This window comes from Protopterus annectens, chromosome 15.part0 (genome assembly GCF_019279795.1).
Source record: "Protopterus annectens isolate FY-2018-M chromosome 15.part0, PAN1.0, whole genome shotgun sequence".
In the NCBI taxonomy this organism is placed as follows: Eukaryota; Metazoa; Chordata; order Ceratodontiformes; family Protopteridae; genus Protopterus; species Protopterus annectens.
Window position 1 is genome coordinate 175,153,339 of NC_056749.1, and position 18,532 is coordinate 175,171,870.

Below are 18,532 nucleotides of genomic sequence, written 5' to 3' on the forward strand. Positions count from 1 at the left end.
CGCACATCATTATCGATGTCACACACAGTTGTGACATCCTTTTTCAAAAGAAAAATCTGAAAATACAACGAGACACCAACAGATATGCTCAAAAACAAGCATATCCCAAATCCTTAATTAAGAGCGATAAGCACCATGGCAACAAAACACCAGCGAATACAGCGGAAGTTACGGATGACGTCAATCTGCCTTACGAAGGTGATGATGAGACCGAAGTTCATAACGACCATGAAAATACAACTGCCGAAGGCGTCAGAAGATCTGATCGACTTAAAAATCAAATTGAATATTCTAACCAGCAAGAATATTACCAGAAAGGAGCAAAACCTAAACAGACTTTTTTGGGGAATTACACACAAGGTTGGAGGCGGAAGTAAAAGTACACCAGGGGCCAGCACTCAGGACATCGTGCAGCAGTAACCATTGTGAACAAAATAATGTCACAGACTTTTACCATGTGAATAATATAGCAGCAAATGTGAGTACGCTGAGCCTCAATACATTGTATAGTTATTCCAATACTGAGAGTATGTTCAATCATACATCATGTACTATAACACATCCCGCCAACAATGTTACTAATTATGCATTAAGCCCTATTTATAATGTTGCCATGAATGTATGCGAATTATGCTCACAATCTGTAGAAAAGAATCAAGAAGTTTTTGGGAATGTTGCAGATGATGAGCTTGTGAATCTGAGTATATATGAATATGATGGTATGGTGATTAATGATGAAAGTAATAAAGATGGGGTTATAGAACAAAATATGACTGAGCAAACATGTGAGTACGGATGGCATAATATGGAACAACACAATGAAGTCAATTTTTTTATAGATTGCAACCCAGACAATTACATTCAATTAAATAAGGATTTGGATACACATGTCATGGTGGAAAATATTACAGCTGATGGTGATAATGTTATTAATATTACTGAACATGATTTTTTTAAGTAATCCTATTATAGTGACCAATGAGAATCAAGATTTTAAAGTGTTTAATTATTTCACTTTAATTATTAGTGGAAAACATGTAAATTTGTTTTCAAAAGGGTTTAATTTTGTCCCTTGTAAAAAAGGTAGTCTAGTGGAATCAATACTAGACTTAAAATTATTTACACGAAAATTAAATTTAAATTAAAATTAATTTAAAAATGTAAAAGTATTTTTTCAGAACAAAATGGAAGGCCAAAATGAACAACGTAACAATTTCACTAAACCTAGTCTATTTAATCCGCCCATGAATGAAGATATAGCTATGTTTGAAAAAATAAGTGAATATGATGTAAGAATGTTTTATAAAACATACCCTTTAGGAAGGTCTTGCAAAGATGAGAGGAGATAAGTGGTACTCCTTCAGACCCATTATGGAGGCAGATAGCCTAGTATGAACCTATGAACCTAAAAATAAAATACATTCAAATATGACAAATAAGGAACAACTTCTTTTTAAAGAAATAAGTAATAATATATATATATAAGGATTATGAGGCCAGATAAAGGCAATGGTATGGTCATCATTGATAGCAATGATTATAGTACATATATGACTAATATGCTATTGGGTAATACCTATGTGGAAGTGAGTAAAAATCAAGTTAATATAGCCTTCAAGAGAATAGATATATTATTGGATGATATGTTATATCAAGGTGAAATATCTGAGAAAGAACATGAATATTTACACAATGAATATCCAGTAATAAGTGGTATCTTTGGTATTCCAAAGATACACAAGGGCCTTAATAATCTTCAGTTTCGACCCATCGTAGATGGGAAAAGAAGTAAAACATGTTATATAAGTCATTATTTAGATTATTTTTTCAAGGAGAGTATGACACGATTCACTTATATCACTAAGGATTCATGGGATTTTTTAAGTAGACTTAAAGAAATTAAAATGGAAAGTGAATACAGTTTTGTAACAATTGATGTCTGCAACCTCTTTGCAAGTATTCCTAATGACATTGGTTTAATATGGCTCGAAGAACAATTGTTTGAGACACATTTATATGAACAGGAAAAAATTAATACATTGATCAATCTGATGGAAATTGTTCTAAATAATAATTTTTTGTTTTTTGAAGGGTGTTATTACCAGCAAACAAGTGGAATAGCAATGGGGGCACCATGTGCCCCCATGAATGCCAACCTAATCATGAGTTATTAGGAAAATAATTATCTGTTTCAATCTGAGTACTATCAATATATTAGGATGTACACCAGATATATTGATGACATTTTTATTATTTGGAATTATGATAGAAAAACGTTAGAATCTTTTTTGGAATACATCAACACAACTGTTAGATTTTTAAAATTCACTCATCAGATTAGTAATGATGACATTACGTATTTAGATGTGAATATTATATACAATAGAGAAACAAAGAGTTTGAAAACAAAAATTCATAGGAAATCTACATTTTCAAATGCGTATTTACATTTTAGTAGCTGGCACCCTGACCATCAGAAAAAAGCCATTGTAAAAGGGCAGATGGTCAGGGCTGCCAGAATGGTAAGTGATGAGCAGGATTTTCTAGATGAATTACAATACATAATAAAACTCTTTATAAATAGGGGTTATCCTAAACAGTTTTGTGAGAATATATATAATGAAGTGAAAGAAAAGAGGAAAAATGGTATATATATGGCAATACTAAAATCTGGAATTTTAAATCAAATGAATATTACAAGTACATCCAGGATTGAAAACAAATATAATAATGTTCCTTTATATATAACTACTTATAATGATTCGTATAAGAACATAGAATCAATAGTGAGAAAGAACTGGAATATGCTGGCAAATGAAAGAACTTGGAAACAATTTTTTCAGGGATCAATAAAATTTGTTTATAGAAAAAGTTCATCATTTAAAAATTTATTTGAACATAAAGGAAGGATGGATAAATGTAATAATAGGATTAAAGGAAATTTTAAATGTGGAAAATGTACCGTATGTAGCCATATAAAATGTACAGGTATGGAGGTGATGGTAAATGGTTGCAGAATCAATATAAATGGGCATTACAATTGTTATACATCGAATGTTGTATATTTGGCCTTATGTCAACAATGTAAAGCTTTTTATGTAGGAAAAACTAATAGGCATTTTAGAGAACGAATAAAAGAACATCTTTTAGATATACAACATCGTAAAACTACAAATGCTTTAGCCAGGCATGTTATTGATAATGTACATCATAAATTTATGTTTTGTGTTATTAATCAAATAAAATATGATCAGCAAGGGAAAATTATTAAATATCATTTAGATATGGAAGAGTTAAGATGGCAACTTCAATTGAATTCATACAATCCACCAGGGTTGAATGAATATTTAACCATATGCCATTATTAAGGATAAACAAAATAAATGGCACATAATATATACATGTGGGTTTATTATGGTCACTATCTATTGATATACACATACATAATTGGTATAAATATGTTTTATATGGGTATATGGCAATAAATTTGTATAACATTATATTAATTGTATTATGTGTAATTTATATTATAATTATGTACATATATTTCATAATTGAGGTATTAAATAAACATATTATTATTATTATACATCTATTTAGGATTATACTTGACATAATATTTCTAAAGTTATTAGATATGGTTGTTTAGTTCTATTAGTTTTAATTTATATATAGAAGTATCACCATGACTTGTTAGTAACATTTAGGTAGTTATAAGTTTTAACTGTAATTATATTGTTGCATATACATTAATATATATGTTTATGTAAAGTAACATATAATTGCAACGTTTTAGGATATGTTTAAGTTTTTAAATGTAAATAAGTTATACAATTAATTGATGTTTTTGTAGCAGATTTTAATATAAACTACTATTTTATAAGTTAAAGTTGGTATCCCTTTAAGGAATGAAATAATTAATAGAATGGAAAAAAGGGAATTGACATCAATTAAGTAATTTACAACATTTAAAACAGTATAAAAATGTGGTGGAAAAACTGTTGTTTGTATTCTGATGAAGTTCGTAGGAACGAACGAAACCTAGGTAAATAAAGGACTTTTCAGTGTGGTACGTTGTGGTGGTGTTCCAGAAATTTGTTGCAGTTTTGCCTAGCAGTGAAGGTTCGTCTTGTAATTAGCTGTTATCATCTCCTTATTGGCGTTGCTTCCATCTCGCTGTCCAGGGAGAGAAGTTTTTTGTGTTCGTTTTGGTTTCAGATTCTAACTTGATAGAACTAAGCCCTTCAGGAAATCTGACCAGTTACTAGTTAGCTTTGCACCAGGGGCAGAGGGCAAGGCCATATCAAAACAAACCATCTACAAATGGATAGCACACTGTATCCATTTCTGTTACAAACACCATGGGAAACCACCCTCTCAGGGGGGTCAGAACGCATTCCACTAGGGCAACTTCAACCTCTACAGCCTTTCTCAGATGAGTCCCTACCAGGGACATTCTGGAAGCTGCTACTTGGAGTTCTGTTCATACCTTCAGTAAGCATTACCACCTGTCTATATTTTCCAAATCCAAGGCGGGCTTTGCAACAGCAGTGCTTACTAACAAGCCCCAACTGTTCTTGACTGCCTCCTCCCATTCTTCAGCTGTGGGAATCAACCCAAGTGTGATAACTGCAACAGTGAAACACGAAGAACATAGTACAGTTGTGTACACTTACCATAAATGTAGATGTTCGAGTGTATTAACTGTTGCAGTCCTGGTTTCCCTCTCTCCAGTCCCCTTGTCTGTCTCTCTCTCTCTCTCTCTCTTTCTCTATTTCTCTTACTCACTCCTTACAGGTCTGTTGGTATTTACTTTTTACTGGTGGTGTTTTTCCACCATAGCTTAGCTCCCTGTTTGTGGGGCTGCTGACATTTGTGGCAGGAAAAACTGATGTAATGGCGTCGGCTGTCTGTTTTTATACCCCTGACAACCTGACATCAGTCCTGAAGTGACAGCAACCGATGCAGAAATACTAAGCCTGTGGTGTTCGGGCCGACTGAGGGCTACCCCTGGCAGGATAACCCAAGTGTGATGACTACAACAGTGAATACACTCGAACATCTACATTTATGGTAAGTGTGTATAACTGTACTTTCTATCACCACCTATCCATGAAAAATATTTTGTTTATTTTTTCCTTGTGTGATTTGATTTACTGGCTTGTATATTTAATTATTTTGATATGTTTTTGCCTGATTTTAAGGTTCATATGTAAGTACTAGGCTGTCTGCCCTTGAGAGACATTTTAAGCATAGCTAATTATCTTTTTTGTGCTCGAGGTAACTTATCCCAATTGGTTATAGTCTGGCGTTATCCATCCTGTGGTTGATAACTGGGATCGCATCATTTATGATTGGAGGGGAACCATGCATGGTATAAAGCATGTAGGAGCTACATCTATCAATTAGTGGTATGGGGCAGTTGCGGGGTAACATTTTTTTCCCATCTATAGTTCTAAGTTACGCTTGAAAGTGGAAGGGATGAACTTTGTTTTTTATGGATGGGGAGTCTGTTCCCTAGCAGCAGCCCTCTGTGAAATATACCTGTCCCTCCAAGTCATTCTACTGATGCTGCAGAAAAGGTGTAGATCCTTAGTCTAAGTATTTCTGATACCATTTAGCTTGCTGATGTGCAGTAAATCCATCGGTAATGGGTCAGAGGATGCCTTGTATGCCATACAGAGGTCACTTCTTAGCAGTCTTTAGGATACTGAGTACAGTGATAGGGCTTTAAGTTGGTCCCTGTAGGACATTTTGGCCTTTTATTCTTTTAGTAAGGTATCTCTGTGTTGTTCCAGTTGTGTGTGTCTGAACAGATATGTGCCAAAAGGGGCATTATATTCAATAATTGTCCCAATAAGGGCTTTGTAAAGGGGAACAATGACATCCCTAGATCGAGACACAAACCCTTTGTTTATAAGCTGTGCAGTATAGAAGGGTTTTCTTAAAACAGTAGACACATGTTGGCCAAAAGTTAAGTCATTGTCCACATAAGTTCCAAAATCCCAAACATCTAGGTCGACTCTTAGGGCCGTGTTGTCAATGTGGTAGTTCCCTGGGATAGATGACTTCCTGATACAATAATGCATTTTTGGCATTTAATTTCAGACCATGATTTTGACACAAGTTATTTATGAGAGACATACTTTTCTGCAGGGTGGCTAAGTAATTTGGGGATTCGGGGGTGCGAACAGCAATATAAGTAGAAAGTCCTCTTTTCAGTGATAACAGTGTAGTCACAGTCTTTACGTTGGTACTATAGCAATAACCAAATGACTGGGTATGGTGTATTGTTTTGCATAACGTATCTAAATTTCCTTGTATTTTCTCTGCCCTTCGTATGTACCGCTTGACTCCTTCGGTCGGGAAAATTGGAATGCCTTGGCATATATTAATAGAAGAATGTCCGGGCAATAAGACTTTTTTTCTATTGGTATGTACTTGATTTACAACAGGCACGCTGGTTGGGCTGATCAATCAGCGAGCGTGTCTTTGAATGTTAATGAGCTATCATAGGTTCATAGGTAGGTACTAGGCTATTGGCCCTAGGGCCTATATAAGCCTAGCCAAATGGTACCCTGGCTTTTGCCACCCAAGAAAATTATTTTCCTGTGCCCTTGTCAAGCAGAGCCACAGAAGTGATCCCCAGGGTGAATTTCTGATCTCCCATCCAGTCATAGAGATTTTTCTTGAAGAGTGCTAATGAGGAGCTTTGTTTGATATAGATAGGTAGCTTGTTCCAGAATATGGGAAGTCTCTGGGACAGGAATCGATCCCTCCAGCATGTTCTGTTTATTGTGGTGACAATGTTTAGGTCCCTAGAGCATGTAGCTCGGAGGGATTGGGATTTCTTTAAGTGGAGCATGTCCAACAGCTCTGGGTTTGACATATTTTTGTATGTTAGGCAGAGATCACCTCTGAGTAGGCGATATGCAACAGAGTAAAGCTGGAGTTTTTTTAAATGATCTGCGTAGGGCATCTGTTTGAGGCTGGTAATCCTCTTTGTGAGGTATTTCTGTGGCCTTTCCAGTTGTTGTAGATGTCTTGTGACGTACATACCAAAAGGGGCATTGTACTCTATAATGGGTCTAATGAGTGATGAGTTGAGGGGAACAATGACCTCTTTTTTCCTGGATGAGAAACCTTTTGTGATGAGTGTGCCACGTAGAAGGATTTCCTGACTACTGTGGCGATGCGATTATCAAAGGAGAGACTACTGGCCACCTGTGTCCCAAGGTCTCCTATCACACTTTCAGTGTTAAGTAGACTTCCACCTATGTGGTAGTTCATGGGTGCAGAGTTTTTACCAAAAGGGATGACAGTGCACTTTTTGGCATTGAGCTTGAGGCCATGACTTTGACACCAGGCATCTGTGTTAGTGAAGCCCTTTTGTAGGATGTCCACATTGTTAGGAGTTATTATGGCCCCTAGTTTGCATTCATCTTTTAACTTTGTTAGCCAAAGACTTTGTGTTAGCCTGTACTTCAGAGAAGTAAATGCCAAACAGGAGGGGACCTAGGACTGAACCCTGTGGTACTCCACTTGTCACTGGTCTGAAGTTGGATTTAGATTCTATTACTTTCACAGTGTGGGTTCTGTCAGTGAGCCAGTTGGCAACCCATCTTGTGACATAGGGATTTATACCTAGTTTAGTGAGTTTATCTATAATTCCAGAGTGGGGGATGGTGTCGAAAGCCTTGGTGAGATCTAGATAGGCTTTATGAACCACCTTACCCTCATCTACGGCTTTAGTGACCGCTTCAAAGAAGTCTATCAGGTTTAGGAGACATAATCTGCCTTTTACAAACCCGAACTGGGTAGGGTCCAGAGTTTGGAGATTACCAATGTCATTGTTTATAAGTTCCATGATGATACGTTCCATAGCCCTGCAGACAAGGCTCGTCAGGCTAATGGGGCGGTAGTTCCTGGGGTCCGTGGTGGCTCCCCCTTTGTGGAGTGGGATAACCATTGCTGTGCAACATTCAGTGGGCACAAAGCCTGAGGTGAGGCTATGATTGAACATGGTACTTAGGTGGGGTACCAGTTCATTCTGTAGTTCATGTAGAATGCAGCCTGGAATGTTGTCAGGTCACATGGATGCTGTGTTCTTGGCTTTGGAGAGTATGTTTTTTACCTGTGCAGCTGTGATTACAAGAACTTTGCATTCTTCCGGTATAGAGGTCGGCCCTTTAGGGGATGAGAGAGGGGTATGGTTTGCACTGAATCTATCTGCCTGGATGTTGGCCATATCAGTTGGTTCTGTATATTTAGTGCCATTGTGCTATAGCTCAGAGCAGATCTGAGTGTTGCCATTGAAATTCTTGACATAGCTATATATTGCTTTGTGGTTGTCTTTAAAATCAGTGGCAATTTTGTTTTCGTAACTAGCTTTGGAGGATTTTGAGGGATCTCAGCTTCTTACTGAGGCTGACCACGGAGTTCCTCCAGTCATGGGATTTTACTCTTTTTTGAAGCAGTTTCTTTCTTCTGTTGTAGAGTTTGTTTATGGCAGGGGACCACCACATTGGCTTCCTTTTTTTTGGAGGATAGCATCTTGGTTCTGTTAGGGATTGCGCAATCCATGCACTCGTGTAAGTGCTTATAAAGTGCAATTTTATAGGATTCCGCAGTTCTACCTCTATTGTCCATCAGCATGGGTGTCGTGAAGTTTGCCACTTCTGCCTTAAGAAGCGTGAAGTTGTCTTTGGAGAATTGTTTTATGGTGGTTTCCCTAATGGGGGTGGGATGTGGATGTCTAGGGCGATTTGCTTGTGGTCGGATCTGACCAATGAGGAATTGACCTCTGGTGTGGAACACCAGTTGCCCATGTTGGTCATGACCAGGTCTAGGATATTGCTGCCCCTGGTGGGGGTGTGGATAAGTTGATCCAAGGCATTGGAATTTATGAATTCCAGAAAACGTTGAGCACAAGAGTTGGTACATGATTAGTTTTCCCAGTTAATGGTGGGTGTTAGGTTGTATCCTAATATTTTCCAGTGTATCAAGAAATGAGGAGTGGGAATTCTGGGGCATGGTAGGGGATCTGTAGCAAGCTACAATTTGGATTGCGGTCTTGCCCAGAGTTAGTTGCACTTGGATAATCTGGGATGCATTATGCTGAGCAACTAGCCTGGAGGTGTAGATATCCTTAATGAATATGGACATGCCTCCACCTTTAGTGCTTCGGTCCAGGTTAGGTGGCCGAAAGGTGTGGTATGAATTATAGCCTGGTAATGCAGGGGTGCTCTGTGGAGCCTTGAACCAGGTCTCTGTCACTGCACATATGTCTGTGTTCTCCATTTTAAGAAGTGTCTGGAGTGAGTGTATTTTGAGATTTAGACTTCTAGCATTAAGTAGCGTTACGCTCAGATTTTGCTTGCTTGTACCTGTTATGGTGGTGAATTTGTCATTTGAATCTTGCCTAAAAAAGGCACTATAGGGGTGTCAAGATCCTTAGCCATTATCCGGAATCCCAAGGGTGACAAGTGCAGGCCATCTCTGACAAAGCATCGTGGTTTGTTGATCATGTCATCCCAGGCAGACAGATACTGGATCCCCTTAGAATGACACCACAAGCTTAGCCAGTTGTTGAAGTCAATCATATTTTCCTTGTAGTGTGGTGTCATTCTGGGTGATGGCAGGATGCTACTCAGGGCTAGGGTCATACCTGCCTGGGCTACAAGATCGGACAGCTCCTCCATGTCTCTTCTCATGTACTCCAGTGAGGTACTTCTACGGTCATTCACACCAACATGGACAATGACAGTGTCATGTTTATACTTGTTGTGGAGTGACCTGAGTGCATGCGTTATGTGGCGGATCCTGGCACCTGACGGGCAACTGACAGTAACTTTCTCCTTGTTTAGCCTGGTGAGTGGAACATCGGTGTGCCTGACTATAGAGTCACCGTTGACTAGATTGTTGGGTACGTTGTTTTGGCTGATGGGCTGTGGTTGAGTGGCACACTGAATTTGTGGGCTATATGTCATTTGGGTTGTGTTGGGGGGTGGAGGTTGCTTGTTTTTCTGCTTTGGAGGTCCCTGTTCCTTGGGTAAAAATTTTTTTGAGAGCCTCCGCGAATGTAGGTGTGTGTTTTCTGTTACTGTGTGTGTGTTTTGGTGGTAGAGGTTTTGAAGGACTATGTGAGAAGTGTGGTGCAAGTGTTTACCTTCTCCTCTTGACTGTCTAGTCCAGTCTTGGGTGAAGAGAGCTTTGCTTCCACTTTGGCTATATAAGTGCATCTCTCACAGGTTATAGTGTTGGGTGGTGTCTGTGTGCATGAGACAATTGCTGCATTGCCCCAAGATGCCCAGATTCATCAGTTAGACAGGAGAAAACACCGGGAGCTGACCCTTAGACATGCCTGGATAGGTGATTATTTATTAATTACTAAAAACTGTTTTCCTCTAGACAAGTGAGGAAAGTTGAGTGCTGTAGTAATTTGTAGCTTATTTAGTGCTTACAATGAGTTCTGAACAAATGCTGAGCTCAAAGAAAACAGATTTGAGTGCTGAAACTAGAAAACTGGCTAGTTCTAAGAAACAAAATTAAGCTAGAAGGCTTCCCTCCAACACAGAAAGGCTTGGCGGCTCAGAAGCTTACAAACAGTCCTGGATACAGCAAATCTGTATCTGGACTAGATGACTTACAGGAAAGGCAGGAAACAAGCTTAGAAAATTTTTTCTTTTTTTTTTTTTTGTAAAGTGGAAAGGGGAAAGGAGGAGCAGAAACTAACTGGTAATGCACACAAACCCAGAGCAGTGTTCTTCTCTAAAGTTTCATGATGCAGTCTAGACTTTCAATTCCACACAGCCCTCGCAAGTACGGCTGGTGCACAAGGCCAAAAAGCATCAACACGATTTCCAAAAAAGGAGGCTAGCACCCAAAGAGTAAAGGATATGTTTTTTTTAGGGTGGTGTTTTTTGGCGTAGCCACAATATCAGACCTGTCTCGACAACCTGCCTTCTTCAGTGACTTTTTTGTAAATTTTTTTATTTTTCATATTTTTTCCCCTAACAGACTTTTTTTCAATTGAATTGTACAGGTTATAGGTCACATTAAAGGTGGGAAAGGTTTTGAAATGATTTATTGTGGTCTCATATAAGAAGGAATCAGTACTGCAAACTAAACAAGGATATACATTTTGAGCCTCAAGAGCAGGGTCAGTCCACCCAGGCATTCTACTTGTATGTTTTATGAGAGTGAAGCTATTACATTAGCCATATTTCTTAGTAGTTCTCAGCTTGCTAACAAAACTGACTGTTGTAGCCTTGTGTCCCCCCCGCTAGTACAGTAGTCCTAACTGTCCAGTAGACAGTATACATTTAATTCACATCCCTTTGACTAAATTAACCATCAAGCAACCCTCTCAGTGCTTCCTGCCTTAGTTTGTATCACTTGGAGGCCCACCTGTTTATTTGCATCTCTATACATTCCCCTTCATTGCTAATGTATCTCCCTACTCTAATTTGTGCACAAACTGGTTACTAATCAGCAAGTCAATGTGAAGACACACTCCCAACTTTAATAAACTTTGCTGTCTCTTCTTTCCTTCACTTTACAGGTAGTTTTAATTATTACTTACCCCCTCTGAGGCCTTCACTGATTGCCTCTCTGGTTTCTTTGCATTCCACCTGGTTTACACTCAATGTGCTATCTCCCTCCCCCAATACAAAGTATATATTATAATCCTGCTGAGCATGGAGCCATCTTTAAATTTCTAGTCTGCCATCAGGACACAAGTGCTCTTCAGCAATTACATTCTGCTTGTCGGTAAGCCATTAGACCTCAGGAATTTGTTTTAAAAGTGTTCAGATTTGTAAAGTAATGCTTATTTTTTCTCTTGTCTTGGTTGGCTCTGCTCCCCTGCCCCCTATTCCCTCCCACCCCCACTACCTCTACATTTATAGTAATCACAGCCACACCCAAAGCTCACCCTCACATCACCTCCACCAATCACAGCTCCTCAAGTCATATCACATTATACCACAACAACTTGCTCCACACAAAATACTCCCAATCGCTCTCATTCCCTCTAGGCATTTTTTACATCACCCACACTACTTCCCCATCCACATATAGTGCAACCCTATAATTCCTATTCAGACCCCCCACCTAGAAACAACTTAAACTTTATAACCATTACTATCACACCGCTAAGTCTAGCCTGTCTTCTCATAATTCTTTACAACACCACAAGTTATCACTCTAGCAATATCCCTAAACTTAGTAGCACAACACTACATTATGCACTCTCGTATACAGACACCACACATATCTGCCCACAGTTTTTCAAGAACTACATAACAGACCAATTCAGAACTAAACACATATGCTCTCATTCCTACTCCAAAAAAAACACAATACTTTCTCACATGCCTCACCAAACTCCAACATCTGTATAACCATTTTAACTCCAGGCTCACCATAAGTTGGGATATCCACCCCAACCCAAGCCCAAATCCATCCTGCCCAACACAAACTGCTCAAACACAAATGTCAGAACATAACACAACCACTTTCTTCATCCCTGGACAAATCAACAGCAGCAAAACCAACCATGTTTTAATGCTAAATATTAATATTAGAAGTATCAAAAATAAAATGCCTGAACTCCAGGCCACAATAGCACACTACTCCCCATACATAGTTGCTTTAACAGAAACCTGGCTAAATAAAAACATAGCTAACTCAGAAGTTCTCCCTACCGGCTACAATATCATTAGACAAGACAGACCACTTTGTAAAGGGGGTGGAACTGCCTTACTGTACAAGTCCAACTTAACTGTCCGTCAATTACCAAACTCCTACCACTCCCCCAGTAATTGGGACATACTTGTCTCACAACTTCAGCTTCACCCTAAAAAGGTCATCACCACAATTGTGATCTATATTCCACCTGGTAATACACCTGCTAGCCTTGAAGACATCTTATCCTGGTGTTCTTCCACATACTCACAAGAAACCCTTATTCTGGGGGACTTCAACCTAGATTGGTTCACCTGTATATCAGAATTGCCAAGTAATCTAATAAATCTTCATGGCTACCAGGAGCTAGTGCAAATTCCAACTAGATGTGATAAAAAATCTAAAAGGGAATCCATCCTTGACTGGGTCCTAACTAACAACCCCACATTGTACCCTCACACAGGCAGTCTCCCAGACACCTTAAGTGACCACAACATAATATAGTTTATACGTAGTAGAACAAGCATATGCAAAACCACTAACTATATATCCACTAAAAACACAAAAAAATTCTCTCCTGAGGTCCTCAACACTTTACTGTGTAACTGTGACTGGACCCCCCTAAAAACCCTCCCACTTGACCAAGCTGTAGCATATTTCAACAAAACATTTCTACAACACCTAGACACTGTCGCTCCATTGCGCAAAATCAAGGTTAAGAACCTCTACAAACCCCTGGCTCAGTAAAGAAATCAAACAAATCCTCAAGTCCAGAGACACTGCCTGGCTTTACTATAAAAAAAAAACAAAGAAACACAAAGCCTAACTAAGTACCAGGAACTGCGCAACCCTGCAAAAAATGCATTAGGCTGGACAAAAAATCCTACTACACAACATTATAAACTAAATACCAACACAACCCACAACAATTTTTAAAAAATGTAAACCAGCTACTAAAATCCACCCAAAAGGCTACCCCCAAACCAACCACTCCTGACACTAAAGTTCCCATCGAAACACAATTCAACTCCCACTTTGTGAACTCAATTCTATCCTTAGTATCACAGGACAGTTCCTTCCTCACTACCCCCCCCCCCAACACAAATAACACTAATGCAAGCTTTACCCTCAAAACAGTTTCCACCACTTCAATCAAAAGCATGGTCTCCAAACTAAAAACCTCATCAACAGCAGCTGATCTACTCCCCAGCTATTTCTTGAAACTCACAGCAGATGCTATTGCTGTCCCAGTCTCCACTCTCATAAACAGATCAATTGTTGAAAACTATGTGCCCAAACTCTGGAAAATATCCTATGTTACACCCATACATAAAGGCAGGACCTCCAATGAACTTAATAACTACAGACTCATTGCTTTACTCTTCCCCCTGGCCAAAATCCTAGAAAAATGCATCCATACCCAGATGCTAAACTATCTCCTAGACAGCAACATCCTGTCACCTACTCAGCATGGTTTCAAACCTGCCCATAGTACCACTACAGCCCTCCTCTGCTTCACAGACACAGTAAATTGTCTCAAGAATGAAGGCCTACAAGTGTCAATTCTTTTTGGATATGTCCAAAGCATTTGACACAGTCTCACACCAAATCCTGCTAAACAAACTAAACCAATATCATCTATCAAATTCCACTCTTACCTGGTTCCAAAGCTACTTAACTGACAGGTACTAAGCTGTGAAATGGGAAAATTCTCTCTCTCCTCAGCTGCCCATAATTATAGGAGTCCACCAGGGTTCTCTCTTAGGACCACTACTATTCACAGTCTTCACAAATGACCTCCATACCTCTACACAACATGCATCTATAATTCAGTATGCAGATGACACCACCTTAATATGTGCTGCACAAAACATTCCCACCCTCCGGCAAACAACTCAACTAGCATTCTCTGACGTTGAAAACTACCTAACCAAAGCCCAACTTATCCTCAATCCAAAGAAAACTCAGCTTATGATTATAACCAGTTCTAACAAAAACCCTAACAGTCAGTTCACTATCTATTCCACAAATGCTACTCCAATTGCTCCAGTGGCACAGGCTAAGCTATTGGGAATAACCATAGACTCCCACCTAAAATTTGATAGTCATCTCAACTTAACTATTAAAAAAGTACATGCCAAACTGGGGTCACTCTACCATATCAAACCATTTCTTACCAACAACACAAGATCAGCCATTGCTCGCTCCCAACTTCTATTCACCCTACTGTATGCATCTCCCATTCTGACTAATCTTAACAAAACTGAACTAAGCAAAATGGAAGCCTGCTATAACAGAATTGCCCGCTTTGCTGCAAATTGCTCACATAGAACCCATCACTGTACTGCTTTGAAACAGCTCTACTGGCTTGAATTGCCCAACCTCCTAAGCTACAATCAGCTCTGCCTCTGTCATTCTATCTGTTACCTCCCCAATAAGTGTCCTGCCCTCAAAAACCTAGTACAACATCACTCAGCCAAAAGGCCTCTTAGATTATCAAGCAAACTACTACTAGAAGTCACCAACAGCTACAATAGCTTTGGAGATGCACTATATATTAGTACAGTGGCTAAAAATTGGAACTCTGTCCCTACTAGCATTCAAAACACATCATCCAAAGCCTCCTTTAAAGACCTCATCGGGCAACATCTCAAGCAAAGTTGGCAGTGGCTAGTGAAAGCGGATAATATATACATACTAAATCTAGAGCACTTGATAGTAGTTTTCTGTCTTACTCACAAACACTGGCTAATCTACAATGTATGTACTGTACCTGTGTACTATGTATGTATTCTACCTATGTTCCAAATTTCAGCTGTACACCACAAATTTATTAATTACCTTTATTTTTAAAATTAATATTTTTTTGTTTGTTCTCTCCACTGTAACTGTTTATGTGCCACATACCACTGTAAAAACATGTCTCTTGTAATCTGTGTGTATATACTGATCATGTCTAATTAACTAAATGTGTCTGCAATTTTTCTTTGTGGAGCTTTTCTCCCCGGGCCTCTGCTGAAAAAGGGCCTTTATGGCTCAGTCAGACACCCCCCCCCCCGTTAACAAATGTAAAATAAAATAAAAAAATAAATAAAAATAAAAATTTTTTATATCACAAAAACCTGGCATTTTAACAGGGGTGTGTACACTTTTTATATTCACTGTAAGTGAACCCAGGTGGAACAGTGCAATCCATCACAGTATGTGCCACAGTCTGGTTCGATTGCACGCAGAATTCCTTGGATTGAAGCGATGCATTGTAGAAGAGTGATATATTTGATATTAAAATAGCCACAGAGGCCAGATATGGAATAAAAAATAGTTGACTGCACTAACAGAGGTGCTTTCACAGTAGTAGTTGTGTGTTATCATGAATCTGCAGTTGCTCCAAGTCATGACAAGGGTCTGTAGGATATCATAACAGAGAGTAAAGAAAGTATTGTTAAAAGGGGTACTACCTCAGACATAACTGTTGCTAAACATGTGTTTAGAAGTATTGCTGTCCTGAGAAGTTTGCTCCAGTTAGGGGCCATAAGAGCGACACCTTTTTATGTGCCATTGGCCAGGGTTTATTTAGGCTGGGAAGGGAAGCAAATAGACAACTAAGTGACAGTTTTCTTTGTCCTATCCTGGAAGATATCCTGATAGCAAATTACTGTGATGGTATCACATGCATATGCAGTTACACATAGTGCCAGACATAAGAACAAGAATGTGGCAAAAGCATGGGAGAGGAAGACCCACCATGTGCCTACTTCTCCAGTAGAGGCTGGTGATGTGGATACCTCAAAAAAAAAAAAAAGCTAGGTAAAAGCAGCAAGCTTGATTTGGAGCCAGTACTGTCAAAAGATACTGGACTTCTCTTGAGATAGGCTACTTCAGTAGCTGTCTTTGATGACTTGGCCTGAGCATATTTGAAATTGTAAGCCATGGCTTCTTAACTCCAACACCATGTAAGACAAGATTGCTCATTCGGCTATGCCAGTGAATGAAAAGTTGTACTGCTGTATCACAATGGTAAGAACATTCACCAAACCTACTTCACTCTTTGCTGTTTGGACTGGAGTATTGCAGGATTCAGTACTGAGGCCCTTATCTTTCTTAGTCTTCACACACGTCTAGCTAGAATAGATTAGTGCTCCATTGTGAGATGAGCTCATAGTCCTTCTTTCCTTCACATCCTGTTAGCACATCCAACTTACACAAGGGTCCTCAGAAAGTTTAGATTTGGTTCTGTAATATGTTTACCATAAACAGTAGAGTCAAACATTGTTATTTCTAGGACACCTGTCAACCTAACAAATGTCTCCTTTTCTTAGAGAATTCTTGAATCCTAATGCATCTCCCTTCTCAAGTGTTTGTTTTCTTCTCAAATACTTTGGCATTTGGCCAGACTAGGCATTCTACTTTGATAAAAATTGTAATGTATGTGAAAGTAAGATTAATACCAAGGGAGGCTCTGCTGCAGTTTCATCGGATTTCTTCCTTGTCTGCCATGGACAAAAGAGACTCATTCTTTTGCTTGAGAAATGGCTTCCTCACCCCCACCTCTGGATGCTTCTCCTGTACACTGCAAACTTAAGTTAATGAAATATTTTTGCTTGCCCCACCACATCAACACCAGTGCATTTCCTTTGAAGCTTCCTTGTTCCCTATCAAAGCATAAGCAAACCTTACCTCCCTTCCCCCTTTTGTTAAACCTATGTAAGCTTGACTACAGCTGGCATGCCATCAGCATCCCTGGGAGACATGATACAACTACAATCTCAAGTCAGCTGTATGAGAACTAGTGTGGAGTCCACCCCACTGTAGCCATAACAACATAGCTACATATTTTCCTTTTTTAGATCAGTTGTCTTGTATGGGTAGTTTGCTGAAATTTCTTAAATGACCCTTGACAACAATCTAAGGTGCAAGACTGCACATTTGTTTAAGACAGTTGTCATTGCTGTCCTTTTTTCATTCACAGCCCTTGCCTTTTGGTCTTGGGATTTACTGTGACACAGATACAATCCTTGGAGTGCAAACTGTGTAGTAATTAAATGTGACTGAATTTTATTGCACATTTGCTTACAATGTTAGTTTTTTTACAGTACTATAAATTATTGTTGCTTAAATTTTAAGAATAGTTTTAGATTTTTCCCTGTAGTCAGTATGTCTAGACTGGTCGATCTAGCTGGTTAACTAAATTAATTGCATGTACACAGACAGACACAGACACTAGATATAGTATAGGTTGTACTTATATGGTCTGTATTTTCAGAATCATGTGCCTTTATTTGCAGGGCTCGAGGTATGGAGCAGATCCAGAGGCTGTAAAAGAAAGACTTCAGGCCATTGAAGAGAAGATTTTGGCGCATCAACACATCTTGGCGATGCCTCAGCGTTTTTCAGGAAGTAAACAGTTGAACAGGCGTGAGATGGAGATAGAGAATGCTATGTTTCAAGGAAATGACCGGCACAGTTTTCTTAGAGCACTCTACTATCAAGGTATTGTTTTGTAGGGCACATGCTACTTGGCTTCACACAAATAGGTTCATAGGTAGGTACTAAGCTATTGGCCCTAGGGCCTATACAAGCCTAGCCAAAAATGTACCCTGGCTTTCGCCACCCAAGAAAATTATTTTCCTGTGCCCCTGTCAAGCAGAACCACAGAAGTGATCCCTGGGGTGAATTTCCTATTACCCATCCAATCATCAAGATTTTTCTTGAAGAGTGCTAATGAGGAGCTCTGTTTGACATAGATAGGTAGTCTGTTCCAGAGTATGGGAAGTCTCTGGGACAGGAATCTATCCCTCCAGCATGTTCCGTTTATTGTGGTGACAAGGTTTAGGACCCTAGAGCA

At 39.1% G+C, this 18,532-nt stretch overlaps 1 protein-coding gene across 2 annotated transcripts in view; it reads left to right on the forward strand.

Annotated features, from left to right (window-relative positions):
• Positions 1–18,532, forward strand: part of RBM41 (RNA binding motif protein 41) — a 507,485-nt gene that overhangs the window by 427,390 nt on the left and 61,563 nt on the right. For both annotated transcript variants that reach the window (XM_044057651.1, XM_044057652.1), the window contains exon 4: positions 17,973–18,177. In XM_044057651.1, coding sequence (XP_043913586.1) covers positions 17,973–18,177 — 205 coding nt within the window. The remainder of the gene's footprint in view (positions 1–17,972; positions 18,178–18,532) is intronic.